At 41.0% G+C, this 26,734-nt stretch overlaps 1 protein-coding gene and 1 long non-coding RNA gene across 2 annotated transcripts in view; one reads left to right on the top strand and one right to left on the bottom strand.

The window, feature by feature from the left end:
- The window catches only part of si:ch211-186j3.6 (neural-cadherin), a 338,768-nt gene that overhangs the window by 233,865 nt on the left and 78,169 nt on the right, over positions 1–26,734 (top strand). The window contains exon 27 of the mRNA XM_037746583.1: positions 9,439–9,653. Coding sequence (XP_037602511.1) covers positions 9,439–9,653 — 215 coding nt within the window. The remainder of the gene's footprint in view (positions 1–9,438; positions 9,654–26,734) is intronic.
- On the bottom strand, positions 504–24,923 carry LOC119474541. Its single transcript, XR_005203582.1, has 3 exons — positions 24,913–24,923; positions 15,746–15,750; positions 504–1,239 (listed from the first exon to the last, which is right to left on the bottom strand). It is a non-coding gene; the product is annotated as an uncharacterized LOC119474541 (long non-coding RNA).

Below are 26,734 nucleotides of genomic sequence, written 5' to 3'. Positions count from 1 at the left end.
AATAATGATAATAATGACAATAATAATAAGGGCAACATCATTCAACAAACTGATAGTGATTGACATTTTCTAGTGAGTTTTTTTAACTACTAAATATGCTGCAGCTGAGTGGCTAATTAGCTATCTAGTCTGCCAAATTGTGTTAGCACTCCTCCCAGTGGATGTTTGTCTGGTAGCTCGGTCAGCAAGCCAAGATGCAACACAAGACGTGTCGATGCGTGTAGATAGGAAATAGACTTCAAAGTTGACCTAGGTGGCAGTTGAAAGTCTGTTTTTATCTGGCTGTGAGTCGGTGTCACTGTTAGCCAGTGATAGAGTGGTGACAGTTACTGCTTTGTGCAAGTAACTCTGAAATTAAATGATTTCATTATGTGTATCTATGTAGACACAACGTCATTCTCACTGGTGTATATATATATGCACAGACATGGGGGGCTGTCTTGAAACCAAATATAGTACAAAGTACACATTTCTCCATGGTGGGTACTGATTTTCTTCTCATTAAAAGCATTGGCCATGCCATTTACACAGCAGATCTGTATGCTGTAGCAGAATAAATACACCATTTAATATCAGACTTTAACATAGATCTGACCATGCAAATGGTATAAAATTATGATCACGACTTGAATAAATTAAAGATTTCAGCTTTGAAGTGATAATGTGTAGAGGAACATCTCCTTGTGCAATACACGGGCAAGGAACCAGTGAAGCACATATACCAGACCTTGGAAGAATTTAGACATCACAGAAAGAAAAAAAAACAGTAGTAGTGGCTGCTACTACAGGTGTTCTATGCGTAAGATGTTCAAATACTTTTTTAATCCTGAAGCACCAGCACAGACGTGTGTTCATCCCCTCCACGCACTTACAGCACATACTCCCTTTGAACATATGTGAGAGCAGATGAACATAAAGTCTCATCGCACACATGTCCACTAAGCTTTCTCGCTGTGTCTTGTAGAAGTTAATTTTACCCTTCGGCTTCATTTAATTAGAGGCAGCAAGTGAGAAGTGCAGGATTTCAGTGTGGCTGGCTGGAGTCAGCGTGTAATGTGGCTCACCACTGGACCAGACCAGGATGACTGGATAATCCCTGGATTACACACATGCACGCAGACACACATAAATACACAGTTATTAGAGATGTGGACTTTTTTTTCCCCTCTCATTCTCTCTGTGTAATCTAATCTGCAAACAATGTTGCATTGCTTTGCATATTAAAACACCTTTATTACCCTAGTTAACATACTGATGGAGCAGATATCTCGATACCTATACACACCCCTCAAAAACAAAGCACATTGTCTCCTGGATCAGATAACTAAAAATGGAGATCTAAATGCATTCTCGCTCCCAACTAGTCAAATACCGACGCTTGGTCAGTGGCCCTATCCTTCAAACTATGACTCTCTAGATACTAGGATGCTATTTTTGAATTTATTTTCTCTCCGATAGCGACACTTATTAACCGTTAAGCTACAAGATTAGTGCCTTGCATGCAGAAGTGCTGTGGTTGAGGTGCCTACCAAGCCGCCCATCTGCAACAATAAGCCGATGCACAAACAGGTTAAATCCATCATTTATCACCGGATGCGCAAAACAGACAACCGAGTCCCCAGTTCACCCGTCTGGTAGAGTTACTGTAGCAACCAGGATGCTGCGTGCATTGTCGTGGACACATGCAGCCTCTTCCCCAGTAAATCTACACTGCATCAATTAGTTAAGCTGCAAGGTTGTCAGCAGTGTGTCTGCCTTATCATCTCTATATTATCAGTAACGTCATAGCTGTGAACATAGCAGTGCAGTTTGTGTACAGTTTATTTGTCTGTGAATAAATGCTACAACTCCTCAAGACCCAAGCCAAGCTCCCGTGTCTTGCCAGCCACCTGCTGATTAAAGTGAAGGGGGTTAGCCCCGAAGCTAGCAACAACATCGGTCTCATACAGACGCTTTGAGACATGGGCAGATCATTTATTAATTGCCTATATTTTATAGAGATTTAATACATTTTGCTTTGATTGAAACTTTTCAAATCCGTTTAAACTCACTGTATTAAACAGAGAAAGGCTTTTCTATTGGCCATATTGTTCTAAATGTCTGCCCTAGAATGGAGAGAGAAAAAAAACAAAACCTAAACCTTTAATGGAAATATAAGAGACGGTGTTTGCGAATGATAAATTGCAGCGTTTGCTGTCTCTGAAATATCATGTGCCGCATGTATTTTTGTGAAACATGAATGTGGGCCAGAATGAAAGTGCAGAAAATGTTTCTTTTTGAAGTATCAGCCAAACAGATGACAGGAGAGAACAAGGCGAAGCAGACGAAGTTGTCAACCCCGAGACACAGATGCCATATGATTGTCACATTTTCAATCACACTACAGTACCTGAGCTCCGTAACATCTGCTGTGCGATTCTCCAGGTTCAGAAGAAGAGAGGAAGCCAGATACGGGATGTCAGGGATGGAGAAAATGAGGATAGAAAGGGGGGAGGGAGGGGAGGAATAATGGAAATTAGGAACAGAATAGAGCAATGAGGAGAGAAAAGAGGAAATGGTGAAAGAATGTGAAAGAGTAGAAAAGAATTTAAGGGAGAAGAAATAACATATGTCGATAAAATAAGAGTTACTAGAAGATAGAATTGCTGCAGGGTAGTTTTCTGTTCTTAGGCTTTCAGATATGACCCCATCCAAACACACACAAACACACACAAACAGATTATGGCCCAAGATTGAAGGAAGAACATGCAGATTATCGAGGCGCTGGGATTAATAATGAGATTAGAGGAGTGAGGGGGTTGTGGTTTTGGGGTGGTATTACAGCTCCCGGTCCGACGTTAACAAACACAATTCCCAGCAGACAGCGAATGAGCAAAACAAAGCTGCCTTAAGAGGATTGGAGGGCTTGGCCATTGTGACTAAAACTATGTCTCGGATTGTCTTGCGTTCAGAGAATTAGGATGACATTGCCAAAATGGAAATACAGGCATGGATGTTTTCCTGGATGTTTTTCTAATCATAACACAACCACACAAACTATGGGTCTATGTGAACAGAGTAAAGGTTTTACACATTTGAACACCTAAGTATTTTTCTATAACATTAAATAGTCAGGACTAAATAAGCAGCGTTCAAATTTAAAAATATTTTAAAAACATCTTTAGGTTTTATTTATTAAAGCTGCAGTGGGTAGAATTGGAAAAAAATAAGATCAAAAAAGGTTATTTTTAGAAAACGGTTGTAGAAAATCCTGACAGTAGTGCATGAGACATGTAATCTGAAAAAAAAGACATGCGCCTCGGTGTCCTCCGGTGCTCCTAATGGCATCTTCAAGATTTTCACAAACCGGAGGAAAACAACCAATCAGAGCCGAGCTGGAGCATTGCCGTCTCTGAGCAGCTGTCAATCACTCGCAAACTCCGACCAAATGGTCAAACTAGGCAGCGCTGATCAAATATGAATCAATATTCTGTTACTATAATGCCTATTTCTCACCTCAAATGTTTTCAGAATCATTTTGTAGTGTGTTTAACTGTAGAATGAGAAGGTTTGTGACCCGGCAGCCATGTTGAGATCAAGTTGAGGAAATACCAAGCACCGCCCACCAGCCAGAGCTCAGCCAATAGGAACGCTCTCTCTCTCTCAAATGATAGAGATTTTGATGATAGATTTTTTAAACAGAACCATGAGGAGGTGCAGAAGTCTAGGTTTCTCTCGGAACACTTGAATTAAAATATGCTGAAAGGTTATTATGGAATTTTTGATGCCAAAAACGTTCTGCCACCTGAAGTTTTAAGAGATTTATCACTCAAACAATCTGATAATTTGCTTCCTAAGTGCAAACAACCTCCTAAATGTCACAAAATTTAGATTAAAATTTTGCTAAACTCCGATTGGTGCGAAGGAGCATGAGACATCGCCCACTTCAAACCGGTGAGAGCAGCACAGGCAAAAAGTAAATACAGAAAAAGTGAAATAACTGTTGTGTGTGTGTGTGGAGGACTCCATCATTAAGAAACTTTAAAGTCTAACTGAAATTAAATTATTTTCTGCTGAGAAGTTAGTGCATGTATCCTGGGTGTTTGTTTTCTCTTGTGTACTTATTCAGTCAGTTGTATACAGTAGAAATTTAAAGGGGCAATATACGACATTCAGAGCATATCTCTGATTCAGAGTCTGAACACCGGTCAACAACGGTCCTGAACACGGATCTTCTGGTTAAAAGTCTGATGTTTGTTGGACCCGCCTACCATAAGTGGTCTTTCTTGCTTTTTATACTACATCACTAACTCTTACCGTAGCATTTATTCTTTGATGCGTTTACATTGCAGTCAGTACAGGATACTTGGCGTACGAAAGACACACAAAAATCAAGAAAGGCGCACATATTGCACGCTAAACGCCTTGTGCATTATCGCAGCATTTATACGCCTTTTTGTGGGAACAGAGTGGGAATTTCTATATATGTGTGTGTGTGTGCATTTGTCTGTCCTCTTCCAATCCTGGACCAGAGCCGACACATGAAAATGAGCAAGACGAGGAAGGAATAACTTGGATGAGAAATGAGCTGTTTACCGAACACCATTGAGATGTGTGTGTGTGTGTGTGTGTGTTTATGCATGCACATGATTTTTGCAAACACGCATCTTTGTGTGGTTTTAACAGAATCCACAGGGCTAAAAGTGTGAATAACATAAACCAATGAGGAACTCACGTATTAGGAGCGGAGCAATTGCCCTGGAGAAATACCGTGTTTCTCTGAGCTGTGTGTTTGTGCGTAAAGTCAGGATGGAGGCTCTGTATGCGATTTGTATATTAATATTTGTATAATTACAAACAACGGGTGGATTGAATTGGTGGGGGGGGGCGTTGCAGAAATAATGCAAGGCTTTCTCATTAGATTCATATACAGCTACTAAACGGAGGGATATTGAGAATCAGATAAATAAGAAAATTATTCGCGGTGTGTGTCGAGCCTTGAAGGTCAAATCCAAGTCGACACACTTCGAAAAGGTTAAAAAACAGCTGTTGCTGATTATTTCTTGGGTTAATTCGGCTTCTCTGTGGTGTATTTTTCTTTTCCACCTGGATGACTGGTGATTGCAGATTAGATATTTCATCTGGTGTGGAAATAATTGTGCAGCCATCTAAAGCACAGTCAGTTGTTTTAAGTAATCAAACAGCAAAAACGTCTTTGTTGATGCTTCTCGTTGTGCTCCATTCAGTCCTTTTCAATACTGTAATGTCTTTTGGGCTTCTGTAAAGGTGCATGATTGTAATGTACAGTAACATACAATTTCCAATTTATATCAACCTAATCCTGGAACTATGTTTTTTGTTTGATTCATGTATTTATGTATTTATTCTTTGTTTGTTAGTTAAATTGATTCTTCATGCACTGCAGTTTCGAGGTGATCACAGGGAATTCTGTTTTTTCACTTACAGCAATTTGAGGAATGAATAGTTAAGGAAAATATACTCCCATTTTAGGGTGTTGTCTGTTAATGCTAGTTCCTTTTTAATTATGGACTCCTCATTATTGACAATCAAAAACATTTGAGAAACTTAGTGCATGAATTTGTGGAGGTTAGTAGGGTAATCAGTTATTAACGGTTTGCAGTAGATTTTATTCCACATTTAAGCAAACAGCACTCAAAAAAATGTATGTTCTGCATTCTGCAGAGCTTCGGAGGTGTCATTGAGAAACGTAACTTTAGTGTAAACAAATATGGCCGACGACAGGCAGGGAGAATTAGTGATGTTAGTTTTTGCACTACTATGTAGTGAAAAGTCACAAAGAAAAAATATGTATAAAGTCATGGAGACGTTAAATAAACACTTGCGTTGTTGCTGCAAATCAACAAGTTGTTCCTCCATTTCCGAGCTCCATCTTACTACTACTGTATGCTTCGCGTTTTGCATTAGCTCATGCGTTAGCCGCGGCCGCCATCAAGGCGGTGGTTGTCCTCCGTTTCTGTCAGCTTGGTTCCCAATTGGCTATCGTTCTTTCCCATGTGACTGTGTCATCGGCTGTCCTCAGGGTTCCCCACACACAACAGGATATCTGATCGTAAATATTGAACATGTTTAATGTTTACGATTTGAAATCGGTGCGGCCAGGGTGGAATTTTGCGCGATCGGGGGATGTAAAAAACACTACAAGCATACCTCACACCACAGGAGTATCTGGAGAGATAATCTTTAGAACCATCAAAAAAACAAAGGCTTTGCTGACAATCTTCAGGATGGGGGAATCAGGGCCAAAATCAGCTCGTTTCTCGTGTAGTGTGTACCCAGCATAAGAAGAGGAGGTCAAATGAGAAGAAGCCACACTCCTTAATGAAAAATACACAGTAGCTGTAGAGGTTAACTGGGCTTTCTCTGCACACAGGACAGTGTCTCAATGTCAACCTATTTTCTACATTCCATCTCCAAGGTCCATAAACATTATAGAGAGCGTAAAAGCCACATTTTGTTGGGTTTTAGGTGACAGGGGTGCACACACACTCACACACACACACAAACACACACACACACACACACACACACACACACACACACACACACACACACACAAACACTTTTCATGTTTCACTTTGCTCTACAATTCTGCAGATTCTTACCAGTTATGGAGAAAAGTCAGTGCTGATGTTCTGTTGCCCAGAACTGTTTTGTTGTAGGGTTACGCCCTTTGAGTTTATTAGATACCTGTTGACATCAGACAGCAGCAGAACAATACGACACGATACGAGTGTCTCCAAATTAATAATGGGGCTGTACGCATTTTTACGCATGGCAGCAGTAACTTCATCACTTATTCATAATCATTAATTGTCCCGTCACCGATCAGTCAGGATCCAATCACATATGACATTCCTGACTTCAGACAGATAAACTCTAACACAGAGATCCCATGTTTATCCACTCAAATCGTTTGCAATGAAGCAGCTGTCCTCGGGATGAGCCCAAAGCTCCATCAAATCTGTCAAAGCATTTTCATTTCACTGTCAGTAAAAGTCCAAACTCCGTTTTCCTCTGTAGTTGCAAAAACACTTTTTGTTCTCCTGTCAAATGTTTGCTGCTTATGTCTCACAGTATTTGCTGTAGTGGCATTACTGCGTGGGTAGATGCCTCTCCATATACTGGATGCAACCTCTCTATTCATTAAAGTAAATAACAAAATATGGCAGCAGATGGTAAGAGTGAATGCACCTTTCAATGTATCACATGTACAGTGACACCTCCCAGAGTTTACAATTATTATTCAAAGTAAAATAAAAAAGCCCCAACAGATTTGATGGATCTCAGTGCTCCTTATGTGCTGTGTTTTACCACATTTTGAGACGACCTATATTTGTACAACCCTAATGCTGGAAACTATGTGCAATATGAAGGGCCCCTGAGAGGCTCCAGGATTGTTTTTGACCAACCAAGAAATAGACAATAATAATGTAACAAGCACTGACGGTTAGTTAGTTCTACTATTCCTGGCACTACGACACATCTGGGCAGAGATACTGATGTTTTGGCTGACAGTTCTGTACAATCAGTGCTCAAAGTGGGCCGGGACTCACTGGTACATAGTACCGGCACTTTTTCGTATTACTCCTTGGCGTACTGTGACATTTTCATGCGTACCAGCAAGTCTCACAGGCTACTCTTCTCTGCCTTCTCCATATCAGGTTCTCTGGGAGATTCATAATGGTGATTCATAACGGAGCAGAGCCATAGTATTTGTGCCGCTGTGCCGTGCCTCATAAAGTGTTTGAACATAAAAACTATGTGAGGAACATCTGGACGATCAGGGAGGGTTGAGAACGAGGGTCTTTTAATTTATCGATACAATGTTCATGTCCTTTTTGTAAAATAATAAGCCTAGTGAATTGTTCGTCATAACTCTTTTTAGTTGTGAACAAATATAATTAATGAAACGTTATTTAAAAGTTTTCTGAATCTGCTCTATTGATTTATAGAATATGATTTTACAGGGCAAACATTTCCAGAAGAATTAAATGTTCAGACGAAGACTGTGATAAATAATAAAAAAATATTTAATTAGTAATAGTTATGGTCCAATGATGAAAAATTTAATAGTTTTAAGACAGAAACCTACAAACATGTTCTTTGGGGAAGAGCCCCAAAACCTACTCTCTAATCTCGTAGTAGCCCATCTTTTATTCGTTGTATAAATTCATAATGTGTCTCTGTATAATTTGTAGGAGCATCCTGACTGGGTCACTGCTCCTAAAATCTGAATGAATAGCTCACACACCTCAGCTCTGCATGCATACCTGCCTGTTTGTCTGGCTGCTGTTGATTCCAGACTATAGACATCCTATAATAGGCCTACATTATAGAGTGATGCTACAAATAACACAGGAAAGCATTTTAAGTTTTAACGCTACATTAAAACACACCATCTTAACCGTATATTGTTCCGGTTGGAATATTATTGAAGTAGTATAGACCTACTATAGAAGATGCATAGCCCAATTATATTAATATAGCAATGAAACCACAGCTGATTATGACTGACACAGTTTAATATGCTTAAAGAAATAATGAAAAAATAGGAATAAGTCGCAAGAGATTGCTGATACCAGCCGATACACACGCCAACATGTGAATAAGGGGAGTATCGACACTTCAAGCACTGTGTACAGTCAGCTATAATCTCACTTTGCTGTTGTTGTTGCTTTCTACACTCGTACTTTAAACCCAACTGGATGCAACAAGTGTGTACATTTGAATTTTCAGGAGGTTTTCTAGCTTTGTTCTTATGGAAATATCCCGCTTCTGCTTGTTTTGTTTGTTTAAAATCAATATTTGATCAAATAGCATGTATAAAGCAAAGATCCTTTAATTTTTTTAAAAGACTGAGATAAACGGGTCACATGTACACAAAAGATTGCATGGTGTGTTTGCAATGTAGGAAAGATCCGACATCAAGTGGTGAAGGATGGAAACAAAGAAGAATATGAAAAAGGGTTTTGTATCCAAGGAAATCCAAGGATGAATATTTGTTAAAGAGAGGAGGTGAGAGGTGAAATTTGACAGCAAGCGAAAGGACAAATAAGTACTTGGATGTGTGGAAATACATAGAGAAGAGCTTCCTAGTGATGTAGTGATTCTCCCTGTGGTTTTGCCACTAATGAGAACATCTGCATGAGTGAAACAGATGGAGTGAGAGAGAGATAGCCGAAGGGGAAGGCTGTCTGAGAGCAGAAAACAACTAGACTTAGTGCAGAAAAAAATAGTTGAAAGAACAAAATAAAGTAAATGGTTCGAGAAGGGGAGGAGGGAGATTGGGAGCAGAGTAGTGTTTTCAACTTACAGAGGGCTCTCACATTTTTTGGAACCAAATTGTCAAGAAAATCTAATTTTATTGCGCTTGCTAATTCATGTAATTTTGGCTCTTGATTTCCTCTTCTCCCCAAGGTGCCAATGCCCAGCTCAGTTCGAAGGGCCTGAGTGCCAGCAGAACAAGCACAGTTTCCATGGCAACGGCTATGCCTGGTTTCCTCCCATGATGCCTTGTTTCGAGAGCCACGTGTCGCTGGAGTTCATCACGGACGTGGCTGATGGACTGCTGCTGTACAGCGGCCCCTTAGCCCAGCTGCAGGCCTGGGACCACGAGGACTTCATGGCCATAGGTAGGAGAACAAATTCCACCACACATTTCGTCACTGTTACAGAGATGAGATTTTATTTAATTAGTTTAACCGTTCTGGACCAGCAGGTAAATGTCCTCAGTGTGAGGACAGGGAGAGTTCAGAGTGACTCCCTCAACTGTATCTTGTCAGTCTTGAGGAACTGCAACAGTGCATAATTTACATATATTTCTAGCCTTTTAGGCGTTATCTCAGACTGCCCTGGTTTCGCTTCAACAATACTTGATGGAATGATGTGACTTCACGCTGTGTTGTAAAATTTGAAGAAAAAAATAATAATTAAAAGATGTTTTGCCTAAGGGCAGCCTTGATTTATAAAGTGGAGTTCATGAGCATTATTAGGTGAGGTGAAAAATGGAGGGATTTAGTGTGGGAGGATAAAGAAGAATGGGATATAGAGGAGGTATCATCTCTGCTCTGTAGCTCTACTCTAAAAACACAAAGCAGAATTCAGACAAATACAGCAGTGATTCCCAACAAAAGGTAATTGTATAGTTGCCAGGAATGTGGAGAATTCAGCAAATTTTAAGTAGAAATTATTATTTGATTAAGAAAAAATATATATATACACATGTGTAGTCAACTGTAACACCTGAACACTATGTGTTTTGTGATTGAAAATACATCAAAACTAGTCAGCCAGCGAGCAAAGAAGTCTAAACTGTTAAAAGTATTGTGCAAATAGTTGAAATAGTCACCTAAAAGTAATGGATATATGGTGGGAATAGCTATCGCAAAGTAATGTTTATGTGGTTGATATAGTTAGCTCAGAAAAATGGATACATCATTGAAATTGTTAGCTCAAATTAATGTATACATTGTTGAAATAGTTAACTGAATGTAACAGAGTTATGGTTGAAACTGTTAGTTATATGATTATAATGATTAAATGTTAAATACTAAACTCTAATTCAACATCAATTCAAATGGACACATATGGAACATGATGGTTGGTGTTGATGAAGGCCACTTGAGTTCATCTGATAGGGCTGCGGGGTATATCTGAAAAAAAAAGTCAGGAACCACTTTACTACACTGTCAAGGCCTGGTCATACCAGCATTTAAAGAGGTGAAATTGTGCAGCAAATTGAATACATTTCAATATAATCCCCAATAGAATTCAACTTAAATTAACTTGGACAAGCAAATTTGCGCCTTTGACCAATAGCAAGCAGTCTGGAGAGGTGAAAATGGAGGATGCTATAATAGCTTATTACTGTAGCTGCATTGTGAAATCCACTTTTATTTAACCACCTCTGTCAGAGTATAAACTGCTCCACAAAAGAGGAACGGTTCGAGGACAATTACGAGACAGGAGTCGTGTCAACTTATTGTCCCGTCAACAATGGAGCTAACAAATTTGCTTGTTAACTTGGAGAGCTTTTTTCCTCTTCAATAAAACTCTTTATGGAATGAAATGATGTGCAACACCAAGAACAAAATGCCATGGTGGGTACACAGTACAGGGAAAATAGAAAAAATTGTGAGTGACTAATGCCAGCATGTTCCTGGCCAGCCATTGTGTTAGCATTTGTTCACCTGCTACAGCAGTTCACCAACTAGCCCTGTGAGTATAGCCACTTTGTAACCGAGCCTGAACTCTGCAAAGATGTGCAAATAATCCTGCTGCGCTACTTTCTGAAATGAACAACACTGGGTGACAAATATTAAAGGACATGCCACAAAGTAAATTGCATATGTGGCCATCGTAAGGTGACCACAGTAACAGGAATGTACAGTACAAATGAACAAACTGGAGAAATACGCCGTACTTCACCTCCCAAATTCCCTCTTTCATTTAGCCTGAAGACTAGGGATTGTTTGGAGACAAAAGCTGAAATCCATTTCAGGCTTAACTCCCAGTGTGTATTAACTTGCCACGACCTGAGGATTAGACAGCGACAGTCACTCTTACACAATTGCACACACACACTCCATGATTTTGATCTTATTAAAGCTGACACCCCATGCATTTTGATGTGTTCTACTTTGAGTCCCATTTAAACAGAATTGCTTTTACGCAAATGCTTATTTAGAAAAGAAGGAAAAGACTTGCAGTGGACAGTCGCTCACACACACACTCCTACTACTCACTGTGATATATACTGTGAATTTCCGTTGGAAAGATCTGGAAATGTGTGTAAACTGAGCTTCGGCAGGTTCGCGTGTCTGGCTCTTAAGGGATTTCTTTTGTTGCTGTGGCAATATTGTTGAAGTTTGAAGACAATAAAGCTTGTTATATTGAGGGTGGCAGGCGGGAATTATAGACCGACTGAAACAGAGAACAAAATGTCCCGTACATCTCGGTATATTTACTGTTTTAATCTGAGAGACTAACGCCTCCTTGTCTCTCTCGCTACTTCTTCCCCTTGCATTGGTCCTCTCTCTCTCGGGAGAGATGCTGTTGTTCCATCACTGCCAAGTAATATGTGTGGGAGGTGAGGTCCGCCTGGAGAGCCGGACATGTGTTGTGTATTTGTGTGCGCGTGTGTGTGTGTGTGTGTGTGTGTGTGTGTGTGTGTGTGTGTGTGTGTAATAAGCAGGTTTGCAGTGTAGATCCTGAATTATTTCTTTCGCTTTGGTTGGTGTCAGAGGGTCTCTGTGAATCTGAAAGCCATGCCAGCCAGCACGTGCTATTTGATCCTAAAGAGTTAATGTGTTTGTGGAGTTAAGGCTGATTTGTCACCGCGCAGAGTGTAATTAGAGTCAGGCTGTACATATTTAGAGCTCTAATTAAGTTGTTTCAGGGTTCACCTACTGCATGTAAAAAAATCCATCAGCAAAGCCTAGACTGTGCTGGAGCTTAATATATCTGCATTCAAGTATGTATGTGCATCAGTGGAGGCTGGTGCATAGAGGCGGAGGAGGTTGCTCACAGGGTCCTGCTGTCCTCCCTTGAGACAGGACCTCTTCTATCAATTCAATGTATGTCATTTCTTTCATGCTAATCTGTGATTGGCCAAAAAACACAAAATTACGCTCCAAGGGAAGATATCCTCCCTTGGGTAGTTACCAATCAACAACCAGAAGAATACAATATTGATCGCATTGGTTCAATGATGATTTCCAAATTTCATCTTCAATTCTCTACCACTCTATGTATGCGAGTGGGGCGAACTAGCAGTAATGTGATAGATGAATATAGTAGCATTAACAGTTAGCTTGTTGTGACAATTTTGAAGGACTGTAAGCTAAGGGCAATAATGGATTTAGACTGGGGGGGCGACAGACAAAGACACAGGCGACAGACACCCGCTGCCTCAGCTGTCCTGACGGAACCGATGATGGGCCCGGCATGTGCTTCTGTACTCCGCTCACCCCGGACTGGATCCCAGTATGGGTAACGGGCCGCTGCATGGCATTGAGAATGTTCCCACTGTAACGCACAGGGTGATGCGTCACCCCTTGCTGGACTGACTGGTTTCAGGGCTTTAGCAGGCATTTACAGGCTGCAGCTCATAGACTGAAGTTCAGCTGGATGCTGAATATAGTAACAATGCAACTGAAGTCTTCCTCTTCTTCTTCCCTGGAGTCAACAAGCGATGAGCAGTTCTCAGAGCTGCAAGCAGTACTTCTGGGGTCCAAGCAGTGCGCCCATTTCGAACGTGCACACGCTCCGGACTATAGACTGTATATAAGAAGTGGACGTAGTCACCGTGAAGTCACCCTTTGGTTTGTGGAGTGCCCTTTTCAAGCCTCGAGTACGGCATCGCCATCTTGGTTTTTGGCCGCTGCCATCTTTTGCAACCAGAAGTGAGGGCGGAGCTCAGTTCAACGGAACGCTAAATAAGATATTTTTCGGTGACCAAAGTGTTAACTTTCATGAACTGAAATCAAAGGGTTTAAGGTTGTAAGACGAATATGCGGACAACGCTGTGGTAGCGACCTGTCAATCACAAGGTAGCCACGCCCTAAAGAATCCCCTGCTTTATGGTCTATTTCACTCTAAATGAGACCATAATTTACTAAATGAACATCATGCTGTATTGAAGAAGACTTTGAAACTAGCGATTGAGACCATAAACTCATGTTTACAATGTTTACTGAGGTAATAAATCAAGTGAGTAGTAGACTCATTTTCTCATAGACTTCTATACAATCAGACTTCTTTTTGCAACCAGAGGAGTCGCCCCCTGCTGGCTGTTAGAAAGAATGCAAGTGTAAGGCATTTGTGGATTGGCTTCACTTTCACTGCAAACGGCCACGCGCTCCGATCTCTTTTTCATTGACAACCTTTCCATTTAGGAATATAATACAAGACAGGTTCACAACATTAACTAATAATACAGGACATGCCTTAGTTTATGTTGTACTTAACATAACAAATGTGCAATTAATCAAATTATCAAAACCAAGTGATATGCAGTGAAGCTGGGTCTTTTGGGTCTATTGTTTGTCTTGGACTCCGGGGCAGATTGCCACCTGGGCAAAAGCACAAGTGATCAGACAGGTTGTAAATAAACTGTAGACAGATTATCTAAAACACTTTTTTAGGAGGTAAAATACCAAAAGTGAGCACACCCGGAATGTTACTATGGTAGTAGTAGATAGTATGTTGGTGTGTGAACTGTGATGGATGTTTATATCAAACACAATTTCCCAGCAATAATTTTACCATTTACACTTTTGTTTTCTCTTTGATAGAAGCTTGGGGGAGAACCAGAATGATCCTTCATGAAACAAACATGTCCTGAACAACAAGCACTTCCTAAATAACTAATGATAATTATTTCACAGTTAATGGTTCTTTTAGGCAAGGTAAGGCAGGTTTAGGTGTTTTTTTCTAGACTGTTAAAGTATAATCCACCCACACAACACAGCAAAGGATTTATTTGCTTAGACACCTAATGCACAAAGCCATCTGATATACAAATATTATTAGAAAACATATTCACCAGCCGCAGTCCAGGATGAAACTCCATCATATCAGATATGAACAACACTGAATGGCCAATGTCTGATTTTTTTAATAAAAAGGATAATATTGGCACCATATATTGCAGTAGCCTGCCTATACTACAGGCTGTATACTTCACTAATCATACAAAATACAGATATGACTCTTCAAAGCATATTAGATATGAGAGACGGAGGCAGAAGGGAGGAAATTATTGTTTACTGTACACTGTAAGTTCAACATATGATATTAAAAGAAAATGCTATAAAAAATATCAATGGTTCTTTCAGTCAGCCTCACTGGCATATACGAGTCAAAAGTTAACACAACTTAAACAAAAATAACTAATAAAGCTTGAAACAGTGAGCCTCAATCATCAGTGTAACATGTGAACAAATAACGTGAAGAACAAAGAGCAGGAGGCGGAAAAAAAGCACAACATTGATGGAGCACCACTGTTTATTTTAAAGACGTTAAGGTGACACAGAGTTAGTTTCTCTGACCATAATCTGAATTTATCTTCTCTACAACGGCAACAACTTTTTGATTAAATGTGATTAGCGGTGCACAAGGGAACAGGGAATGCTTTTCAAGCTCAACCTAAAAACACAGCTTCAAGCATCCAGTGCTAGCGTTGACGCTCAAAGAGCCGTACTGGATTGATGCGTAATTACGAGAGGAATCCGACGAAATGGGTTGATTCTCTCACAAGTCAAACACTGCCATGAACCGAATAGCTCATCTCAACAGGAATGTAGTGTAAACACACAAAATGTGCTGGAAAGTACAATGTGAGGTCATGACTTCAGGTTGAAAGTGCAGGTTGAAAAGGGCATTACAATTATACTTCTCAGGATAGAGATGGAGTCAGAGAGAAAGAGAGGTGAAATGTGGCTTTGAAGGAGCAGAGGAGACTGTAGCCACTAATATGCCTCTGGAATTTTCATTTTGAGCATATCGCTATGTGCGAGTTTGTATGTGTGCGAGACATTGTTCACCTTGTTATTAAGCCTTGTTAAGGGATACTTCCCATTCAGCCTGATCATATTTCCCAGCGCTTCACAGACACATTTCCACACTGAGACCTTCAGCTTCTTATTGAGATGCTGGTTTGCTTTTCCAAAGCCGCCCACTCATCCGCCCTTTATCCTGCCGCAGGGCAGCTGTACCAAGCCACCCCTGCTGTGTAGACCAGAGGAGGTGTAAGGCACTCACACACACACACACACACACTGGAAGCATAGCCGTGTATTACATCCAATCTGCGGATGCTGGGGGAGAAGAGATTACATGGTTATAACGCAGAGCTGGTGTAGTTTGTGTGTGTGTGTGTGTACCCGTATAGGGCATAATGATAGTCATACCTTAAATGACCTCTGGTGTTCTAGGTAAGATCAGGACATTAGATGTTCCCTTAAATCCATTTACTCTCTCCACCAGGTAAATATGGTTTTTACCTTTTGAGTCCGTGTGTGTCATCATGGCAAAATGTGGTCCTGGAGACACCTACTGTAGCGAGAACTACCACACAGGCGCTTTTGAGTACTTGGTGTTAGCCAGGTGTTAGGCTGCGACGATACACCTATCTCCCGATTCTATACTATCATGATAATTGGGTGCCGATTCAATATATATTAAGATTTTTAAGTATTGTGATTTGATACTACGATTTATTGTGGTTTTTGTTAACTTTTTTAACACTAGACGATGGGAAAAAGTTGACCCATACAATTCTAGGGACTTTTACTTTGGAAAATATCTAAATTAATACGGTAAAAATGTTTGATTTTCAGCATGTATGTAGTCAGAGATGTCCTGAAGTCAAATATATCTGTCATTTTCATGCATTTATTTATTACATTTTTTCCAGCCACTCAAAAATTAAAGGATAAAGACATTTCCCTCACAAATTAGTGGTATTTTCTAGTTAATTTATAAATATACTATATAAATACTTCTGGTGAATTTAATCCAATCAACCTTATTTCCATATATGTATTTTGTATATACCGTTCCCTTTGTTGACACTTCATTTTCAAAAACAGATCTAGTCACACGTGTATACTTCCGCTAACTTCGCCAAGTCCTTCGCTAGCTCTCCCATCAGCTCCGTTCTCTTTATACATCCATGGTCAGCTCCATCGGGGCCTTTTGAATACATTCAACATAAATGTCAGTATGGGTGCTTTACAGTTGTAGCGTCGGCCGATTTGACCACGAAGATGAGAGTGACGACCGACCGAAGTGTTTCCATACTTTACTGTATGTGTAGTCTTTACCATGTTGGATTTCAAATGTGAGGGTGCCGGTCGTATCCACACGGACCCTCCACCGTTTTCTGCCTTGTTGTTTTGACTCGCTCACCATGAAAAATGCAGTCACGAAACTTTACAGATGTAGTTGAGATCAAAATGAAGGTTGAGTTTGAAGATGGGTGTGGTCTGAGCAAGGGTGCCGGAAGCAGGGAGGGTGGAAAGAGGAGATGTCACGTGTCATCAACGCGTCATATCTTTGGGGTACAACACATGCGCGGTGAAATTTGGTCTTCACTCTACGAAATTGAGCCAACCGCAACCGATTGCAACGCAAGACCGCCTCTCCAGTTACACTGCGCATGTGTTGTACCCCATACCCCAAGACTTGGCCAGAAGTAGGCCCAATTGGCCCAATTGGCGTCGCCATCTTATGATAGGATCACACAGTTTACGAAGTTTTGCAGCCTAAAATTTCCATAAAGGCATTTTAAGCTTACGACAGCCATTTTGGTTAACAGTTCAGAGCCGGTTTGTTTCAAGCTAAGCTCCTGTTGCAAATTTGTATGCATGGAGCTCATCCAAATTCTCGGCACAATAGAGCAACAGTTCAAAGAACAATATGTAGTTTCATTGAACAATACAGTACAGATACATTATTCATGAGTGCAGAGTAACCTTTAAGTGAACACGAAGTGCCACCTATGACACAAAGAACCACAAAATGTACCCGCCGAACTGAGCTGCTTTTGTGTGCAAATCCTTTGTGATAATTACCAGACTTTTCAGGAACTCTGTCGGCTTTTGGCAAATCAGTTCTTGGGATTGCTCGTATATGGAGTCTGCTGTAAAACAGTGGTACAGAATGTGAATATGCAACCAACCCTTACAGCAAACTGTATTTGCATGCTAATTTATCTGCTCATTATCATTAGTTTGGCTGGAAACCATTATCAACTACTAGTGCTTTAGAATAGCTAATAAGCATTTACAGCTAATAACAACACAGGCACGCAGTTGTTTTTCTAAAGCTGCTTGCACATCACAAGGTTTACACCAGTGATGTTGAATACATGAACGCGTGTAAGTCTGTAACCAGAGGACGTTTATTTTTATTATGTGTATAAAAGCCTGGCTGAAGGACAAAACAGAGATCCCCCGCTATTAACTCATGGCTTGTGTCCAGCTTGTGTCAAGATAAGATTTAGTTGAGGAAAATTTAATACACATCACTTTCTACGGGTATATTTATGGCCCAAAAGTTCCCCAGCGAGCACTTCCTCTTGCTTCCATTTTGACATTACACTTTTGACAAGTGTGGCACTGTCCTAGCTGCCCCATCACCTGTCTGACTGGCATTTACTTTGACATTGTCACTACCACCTGTCACCACCTCCTCAGGGGAGGTTTCCCAGGGGTGATCTGATCTGTAATATACTTACAGGAGGTATTTATACCTCTGTTACAATCAGTTAGAATTATTGTGCAGAGGAAAGATGTCACCTTCCAGTCTTGTCAGATTTATCATTGTTGACTGCATAGAAATGAGACTTTCACAAATGTTTCCCGGTGGTAATTACAAGTTGAACATATGGATTCATTTTTTGGTACCCTCTGACATCTTGGATCCATGCAGAGTATGGAACTCTAAAAAGATCAAATTTACCACTATCAGTTAAATTCACAGCAAAATAAATCAGCTCTGCTGCAGAATAGCAATGTCAAAAAGCAATTATGGTGGATTTTTATTTGATGTAGGCTAAATAATATCAGTGAATTGTTGTTGCCCAAACCAGTAACACACCTACAAGCTTCAAAAACAAGACATTTTCGCAATTCTTATATGGCATGAAAAGAAAAAAAAATGACACAAAAATCTCCGGGTTCTTTTTTTGGACAAGTCTTCCGTAACTTTGTTGACTGTTTTTTGGCACAGCCTGTCAGTCAGCTTTGTCCAAAGTCTGCATTTTTAAGCCCAATTAATTAACATTCTTATACCCAGTACTCTTGTTTTGGAGTTAAATATTTTGGGAAATACACTTATTCACTCGACTTGAATTGCGGTAGGGGGGCAGCTAGCCTGATTAGGTAGACTGGACTATTTCTTGGCAGGTGCAGTGATTTCCTGGAATCTTCTTGTCACAATAAGGTTACCAGGAAACAGAGGAGACTCAAGGAAACCACTGTGCCCTGCAAAAATATTGTCCAGCACATAGCCTCCTGTAAATCTACAATTTGTCTGTTTCACACCTTGGTATTTGTTTAGATTAAACAAGTGAGATATAACTTGTTAATTAGTGTGTTTTTCGAGGTTCGGGTAAGTGTATTTTGTTACCTTTGGACAGAGTCAGGCTAGCTGTTTCCCCTGCTTCCATTCTTTATGCTGGGCTGCGCTAATCAACTACTAGCAGTAGCTTCATATTTATGGTAGAGCAACCTGATCTCATCGGAAGGCGTATGAATAGCACAACATTTTAAGGACATTCTGCATATCATGATAACGTACTTTAAGCATTTCGCGCTACGGGGTACATGTTGTGAAACAGCTTTTCGTGTGTCAATTAACGCCACATAGTTACCGTAAAACGGTCACTAAACGGTCGTTATGTTTAATCAACAAAACTACGGTAACGACCACAGTTAGATTTTGGCAATGAAACCAGTTAATTAGGTTTAGGAAAAACATCACAGTTTAAAATAAGCACTTAAACTAAGTAAAATACTGTATGTATGTAACATAAGTACGGAAAACACATGATTAACATCACGAATGTGACTTCAACAACACTTTGGGACATGAAAACGTGTCTCATGAATGGACGTGAATGTCTCTTGGTTGAAAGTCCTGTTTGTTTGACCTGTCCACCTCCCCTCCCACCCACCATAAGCAGTATTCTTCACTTTTTATACTACGTCACTAGCTCTTCCTCACTTGCTCTGAGCGCCGCTTGTTATTCTACATCACTCGCTCTGAGTGTAACATATTCATGCGGACATTGTCAGTACAGACTACATGCCGTGAAATGACATATGTACGGCATTGTGATTGCACGCGAAATTACTTACAAATTGTCATGTCATTCATTTGCCATTTAGTAATACTGGGCTGGTGGAGAAATGGGGGAGAGAGAGAGAGAGATGGGGGCGGGGGCGTATGACATGCAACAACAATTCCTGGCCTGAATTGAACCTGAGACGTTGCACTGTAACCACTCAGCTACCAAGGCGCTCCATAAAAATGATTTTGGAATACACTAAATATATATTAATAAGAAAAGGGCATTTACATCATTTCTCCAAGTCTTGAATTTTTGAAGGTTGTCAGATATAGACAGTTTTATCGATACCCATGGTACTACATAGAGTATAACGGTCTCACTTAGCATCACGACTGCCTGGCCTGATCAGCAATGCCACACTCTTCACCACGGCTGTATTAGTGAGATTGATTGTCACGGTAATGATTTGTGTCCAGCGAGATCAACAATAAATGACAGACATGGCTGGAAGCGTTAGACCTGCTCCGAGGTGCTTGATCACTGGACTACCCCCTCTCTCTCTCTCTCTCTCTCTCCCTCTCTCTCTTTCTCTATCTCACGCACACACACGCACACGCACACGCATGCATGCAAAGACTACCAGCCAGAGGCCAGCGTTTGTCCAATCAATAGACAAATTAACAAGACAAATTAAATTTGTGTAATTACAACAGCCTCGCAGAATTGAAAAAAAAACAACTTTGCCGGTAGGGGGGCTGATAAGAATCGGTGTGCGTGTGTGTGCTTGTTTGTTTGCTTTTTTCTACCCTTGAACCAAAAGGAACATATTCTCAGCACTTTATAGAGCTTGATATAAATGGAAGAAAAGGGACCTAGCAAGCAACAGCACACACGGATTCACTTTGGCATTACATTCAATTTCCACAGAGCTGTTTTGTAGCAGTGCCCCCCAGCTTAGCACTGCAACGGCTCCTCAAATAGGAACTGCTGCTGGATGCAGAGATCCAATATGCGTCGGCTGCGGGGCTGGCTAGCTAGCTGACAGATCGTTTATTCAAGAAGCTCTGTGCTCTGCGCTTGCTGCATCGCCTGCTGATTCGTACACAGGATGACTTCTGTGGGCATTAGTGTATATGTGACTGCTTATGTGTGTGTGAGTGTGTGTGTGTGTATGTGTGTGTGGGAGATGGGTGGGTGTATGTGTGTAGCGGTGTGATTTGTAATGCTGTTTATGCAGTCCATATGCTCTCGGTTTGACTCCTGTGTATCCTCAGGCAGTCAGAAGAGGAGGACATTTTTCATATTTAAGAGCACCCAACTCTGTGGGAGTTCAAGCTCTCCTTGCACACAAAGCGTACACTTTTTCTCTCTCTCCCTCTCTCCCTCTCTCTCTCTCTCTCTCTCTCTCTCCCTCTTGTCTGTCTCAGAGTAGGAGGTAATGAATTACGTATGAGTAGCAGAAAAGAAGCCCGGTCGTGTGGATGTGCCCTTTAAGAGCAAAGTCTTGTCCTAACCCTAGTACACCCAGAGCATTTAAAAGGCGTTCCGGCCCCTATGAAGACGTTCCCAGTTGGCCTGCCAGCCCGCTGCCCCCCCAGCTAGACTCGCCAGCGAGCTAGCCTTTCTTTTATTCCATCCGTTTCTGTCTGTATGTCTCTGTGAAGCTCTTTCACTCGGTTCAGTTCCATTTAACTTTACCAAAGCAACAAAAGAGAAGTTCAACAGTTATTAAGCTAGTCGGAGGGACAATGACCTGCATGTTTTGATGTTGCTACAGGCTATAGGATTTTTGATAATTCTACTTTACAGTTGAACAAATCTCTGCAAATGGAACTCATTCTGGAAATCAATCCATCCATCCTCCTTTTCCTGTTCAGGGAAAGGTTGGAGCCTTAGATTTCCCTGAATTCCCTGGTTGGCATTTGAGTTTTTGCTGTTTGTTTGTTGTGCCTCTTCATTTGTTAAAAGTTAGGGCTGTCAAAGATAATAACATGTTAAAGCTAATTTGTTTTAACACCACTAATTTCTTTAATACATTAACACAACTGGCAATTTTTAGGTGACGTCTCGCCTTGTTTTCTGAGCTGCTCTCCTCTCAAGTTTTCTTATACAGCAGATGGCATTGTCAACACTGGATTTAACATTAAAGGCTGCCAATGAATGGAGCAGAACAGAATATACTAAAATATTTCACAGTGATCAGTCATGTCTGTCTGATACCCAGTCTGCTTGATAAGGTCAGTGTCAGGCCCGTTACTTATATCCAACAGATCAGATTTGTGCATCCCAAGTGATGGCAGACTTTCTCCGAGAGCTCAAACCTGAAACAAGTGTTTGAACATCAGATCTCCGTTTGTTTTTTCTCTATCTCTGAGAAAATAGAATTATATGGCGCTAAATCAAGCTTTGACTTCTTGTTAACGGGGTGTATTTGTTGTTCATTGTTCAAGTCTCTCACAGATTTATAGATTGTTCAAGTCTCTCACAGATTCCTTTTAACATTTGCTCAGCCAGTTACTGATATGATCATTGTGTGTCCCATTCATTTACTCCAGTTTAAGGGGTAAACAATAACCGTATTGGTTATTTATTTGATCATAACTGAAAGACGCGATCTCTCTGGCTTCCAGTACCACATCTCGTAGTTTCTGGATAATATAATGACAGCCCGTTTCATTGCAGATTTTGGGAGGCATCACTGTTGACTAAAGTTAGCTCTAACAAAAACAATATAAAAATGAATAATTCGAAGACAACACCTGATTCTCACTTCTTTGATGAGGTTAGAGGACAGCAGCATATCCTCGACTCTTCCTTTGCTTCCTCCATCTGCTTTCTATTTGCCTTCTCTTTGATCCATCATCATGTTCTTCTCCACTCATCGCCTTCTGTTTCTCCCTTTTGTCTTGTCTGCATTGTTCATTTCTCATTTATGTACCTCACATTCCATCATCCCACCTGTCATCTGCCATCTCGTAACTTGGCCTTCATCCCGGCTTTGTGCTCAATCACACTCGCTCCTAATCTTCCTGTAAGTCTCCAGTCTTGTATCTCCTCCTCTACCCTTACTTTTACCATTTCCCTTTCTCCTCCACATCCTCCTCTTTTCTTCTTCCTGTCTTAATTTGGACTCCTACAGCTCTGTGTTGCTCCCCCTGACTCCTTTTTCCTCTCTCTTCTCGCTGCTTCACTTCTCCCCTTCCACTCCTCTGAGACCGCTGAAGTCAGTCTTCGTCTCTGGGGAAAATGTCATGTCAATCTTGACAAGAAGGCTCTTTAGCCGCGCCAGACGATCGGTTGGTCAATCTACCTCTTAACTGATTTTGGGTGTGTGAATGTGCGCGTGCACTTTCCTGCACATGCCTACACCAAGCACACACACACACACGTACATCTGTGAAAAGGTCTTTTTTGTCAGACTTACGCCGAGGTCCTTTGTGGCTTGGAGTGTACTGCCAGCTCCGACATATCTGGCTGCACCAGTGCGGCTGTAAAGAAAGGGTTGGGGGGTGATAGGGTTAACATACATTGGTGTTCAAGAAAGAGGGAAATTCCCCAGAGAGTGAGGGCGGGGGGAAGGTGAGGGGGCAGCCTGAGGAATGGAAATTGAAAGACTGAGACGTGTGAGATAAAGAAGAAAAAAAGGTGAGGGGACAGTAAATGAGAGTGTGAATGAGGTTACCGAGATGTGGGGGAAGTGAGGTCGAGCCTAAAGACGACAAAGTATAAGTTAAACAAAGGAGGGAGGCTTTGGATTGAACTGATATATTGAATTTCGTTTTGGTCAATTGTCTGGCCCCGGCCAATATATTAAAATTAATTGGACCGTTCCTGAAGTGCAGCAGCAGCTCATCTAGCAGCCGGAGCGGGCTAAATCAACTTGCAGGTAATTGAAGGAAAGTTGAGAGGAAAGGAGAGGCTAACAACAAACTTGCACTCACTTTGGCTTGAAAAACGACATCGCCAGGGCTTTTGGCTTTTCTTTTTTTTTTTTCTTTTTTAACTTATAGAGAGGTAGCATAATGAAGAACGGGGCACTCATCCAAAAGGCACATCGCAGCCTTGACAAGGCAATTAGAGAAGAGCAGCTTCTCATATATTCAACAACACCTAATTTCTTATAGCTCAAGGTGAAGATTCACAACATGAAATTATTTGAGAAGGTGGTGATAACATTATTGCACACAAACATTAAAGGTGATAAATACGGTATTGGGAGCATTTTTTCTATTGCCTCTCAACGGCTCTCAACATGACTACGGTGATCCGGCGGCTCGCAGCTAAAGGTGCTAACAATGCAAACAACAGCGAAAGTGCTGACAGAGATACCTGAGGGGGAACCGCAGGGTGGGTGTTACGCTTCTGCGACAGTCGGGACGGCGTTATCCACTGTAACCGCCATATGACAGCAGAGCGGCGCCCGTGAGCTAGCCAGTGGGGCACGCTCATATGCATGAACTGGGTGTGTGAACTTACTGTTTTCTATAACATGTATTGGGATGCATTGATTTTTAAATTTGCTAAATGCGAGATTGGGAGCATTTCTATTGCCTCCCCACGGCTCTCAACATGGTGGCTCACAGCTAACAGTGCTATCAGTGCAAACAACAGCAACAACACTGACAGAGCTAACAGTGTTAAAGTGTGGGGGCGGGGCACCGTATGGTGGGTGCTACACTTCCACGACGACGCCCGCAGTTGGGACGGCATTATCAGCTCTAACCGCCTATGAGAGAGTGCAGAACAGCGGCCATAAGCTAGCCAGTGTAAATGTAGCACCTCTAAAGGTTCTCTCAAAGATATCAAGAGCATTAATATAGCATCAAACAACTATTTGCTACATAAAGATATTGTGGAGTAATGTCTACCTGAGCAGAAAATGAAGTCACTCCCCCTCTACGTGTCTTCTCTGTGATTTGTTGACATAGCCTGGCTAGCTTATGGCCACCGCCCTGCACTGCTCTCAAACGGCGGTTACAGCTGATAACGTCGTCCCGACTGATGGCGTCATTGCGGCAGTGTAGCGTTTACCCTCCGGTTCCCTCCCAGGTTAACACTATTAGCTCTGTCAGCAGCGTGGCTGTTGTTTGCACTGTTAGCTCAGACGTCTCCATGTTGAGAACCGTGCGGAGGCAATAGAAATGCTCCCAATCTCGCATAGCACCTTTAAGAATCAATACATCCCAATACACGTGGTAGAAAACAGTAGTTTCACAAAGGCACTGTAAAAAAAAGCTAAATGTCAGTCGAAAGCACTTGTGAATTATTTGAAAGCAGCACAATGTAAAAATGTCAGTTACGGTGAAAAAGTTAATGAAAGAGTGAAGCGAGGCAGGAGGTAAAAGAGAGAGACGGGAGATGAAAGCGTGCTGATAGACAGACCGACACCGCGAGAGAAGCAACGAGAGGGATGACGAAAGCTCAGCTGAAGTCAGACACACAGCGGAGTGAAGAGTAGTAAGAAGGGAATTTGATTCTTGTCAGCTTCTTTTGACTTCTAACTTCTACTGACTCAAGCATGAAGACAAATGTCACAGTGCGGAAGTTCGCGGAATTCACACAGGAGTTTTGTCTCAGTGTTAATTATAATTCCAGCGAACAGGCCTACTGTAAGCGCTTCAGTTTGCCAGACTAGGAGTTAACCAGGAAAGTGCCATCTGGGAGTCCTCAAGATGAAACACAAGTACAAATGCTTTAGTGGGAACTGAATCCCTAATTCACACAGTGGGTGTGCGGGAGTGTAGCTTCAGGGTGGCAGCGGGGAAAATTAGGAACAATGAGCTGTTGGACATGAACTGTGACTGCCTATTATTATTTTTTAATTGAATACAGCCAACAGAGACATACCGCAGTCTTGACATAAGCCATGATTTCAAAACAACATAATTACTAATAACATCAATAACAACATATTTTTTTGTGATGTCAGTGCAGTCACAATTAGGTTTTTTTTTTCACACATTTCCTGAATTGAATATAAACACATCACTCTGACTCAGACTCAGACTTAAGTGCCATATGCCAAACTGCCATAAGTTAACTTTTTGTTCTCACTGACACATGAAATACAGAGTGTGGACTAATGAAAAGGTGGGACGGCCCTTAATGTAATGGCCAGCTGCAGGATGGTCATGTTAGGAAGGACTTCAGTACACTAAAATGATGTGTGAATCAGGCAGCTGTGGCAGATGGGCAATAACAGGAAGAAAAATATAATTACAATTAGTTTTATTATTTTGACTTCATAAAAATAGACCCAGGACAATATTTGAACACTAAATTAGAGAAGACCTTATTATTATAAGTTTTTTTGTATTCTTTTAAGCAGTGGCTGAATTGAACCCAAAAAGGAGCCAGTACCCTAATTCAGCAGTTTTGTGGCATGATCATCGCACACATCTATATATCTATATATTTATACTTATATATTAATCCCACTTCAAATGCCCACTTCATTTTTTATGCATTTTATTACATACAGCATACATGTCTACAGTTTGTCCATAAATGTATTTGGTAAATAATAATAATAATAATAATTATAATAATTATAAAAACTTTTTATATAGCTATTTATAAAAATCTAATTATATTATTGCATATATGCTACAATAAAACCAACTGCAAATATGCTATCTGTGAGAAGGGGAATACCAAAGGCAAGTCCATAATGAAAATGTATTATTTAAATGTATTCCTTTATCTTCTGGTAAATCAACATTTTCCCCTCACAATAATGGTATATATAGCATTTATTTAGTTGATGCTTAGTGCTTGTAAACACAGTTAAAGTCTTTTCAGACGTTGTGTACCTAGACTCAGGAGATGAGGTACGCAATAAGATGTAAGGGCACTCATGTGGACAAAAATCAGATGTGCCGGTACTCCGTACCGTTGAGTACCGGCCCATTTCAG

This window comes from Sebastes umbrosus, chromosome 2 (genome assembly GCF_015220745.1).
Source record: "Sebastes umbrosus isolate fSebUmb1 chromosome 2, fSebUmb1.pri, whole genome shotgun sequence".
Taxonomy (NCBI): domain Eukaryota; kingdom Metazoa; phylum Chordata; class Actinopteri; order Perciformes; family Sebastidae; genus Sebastes; species Sebastes umbrosus.
Note: the sequence above shows the minus strand (reverse complement) of the source record. Positions and strands in the feature narration are given on the sequence as shown.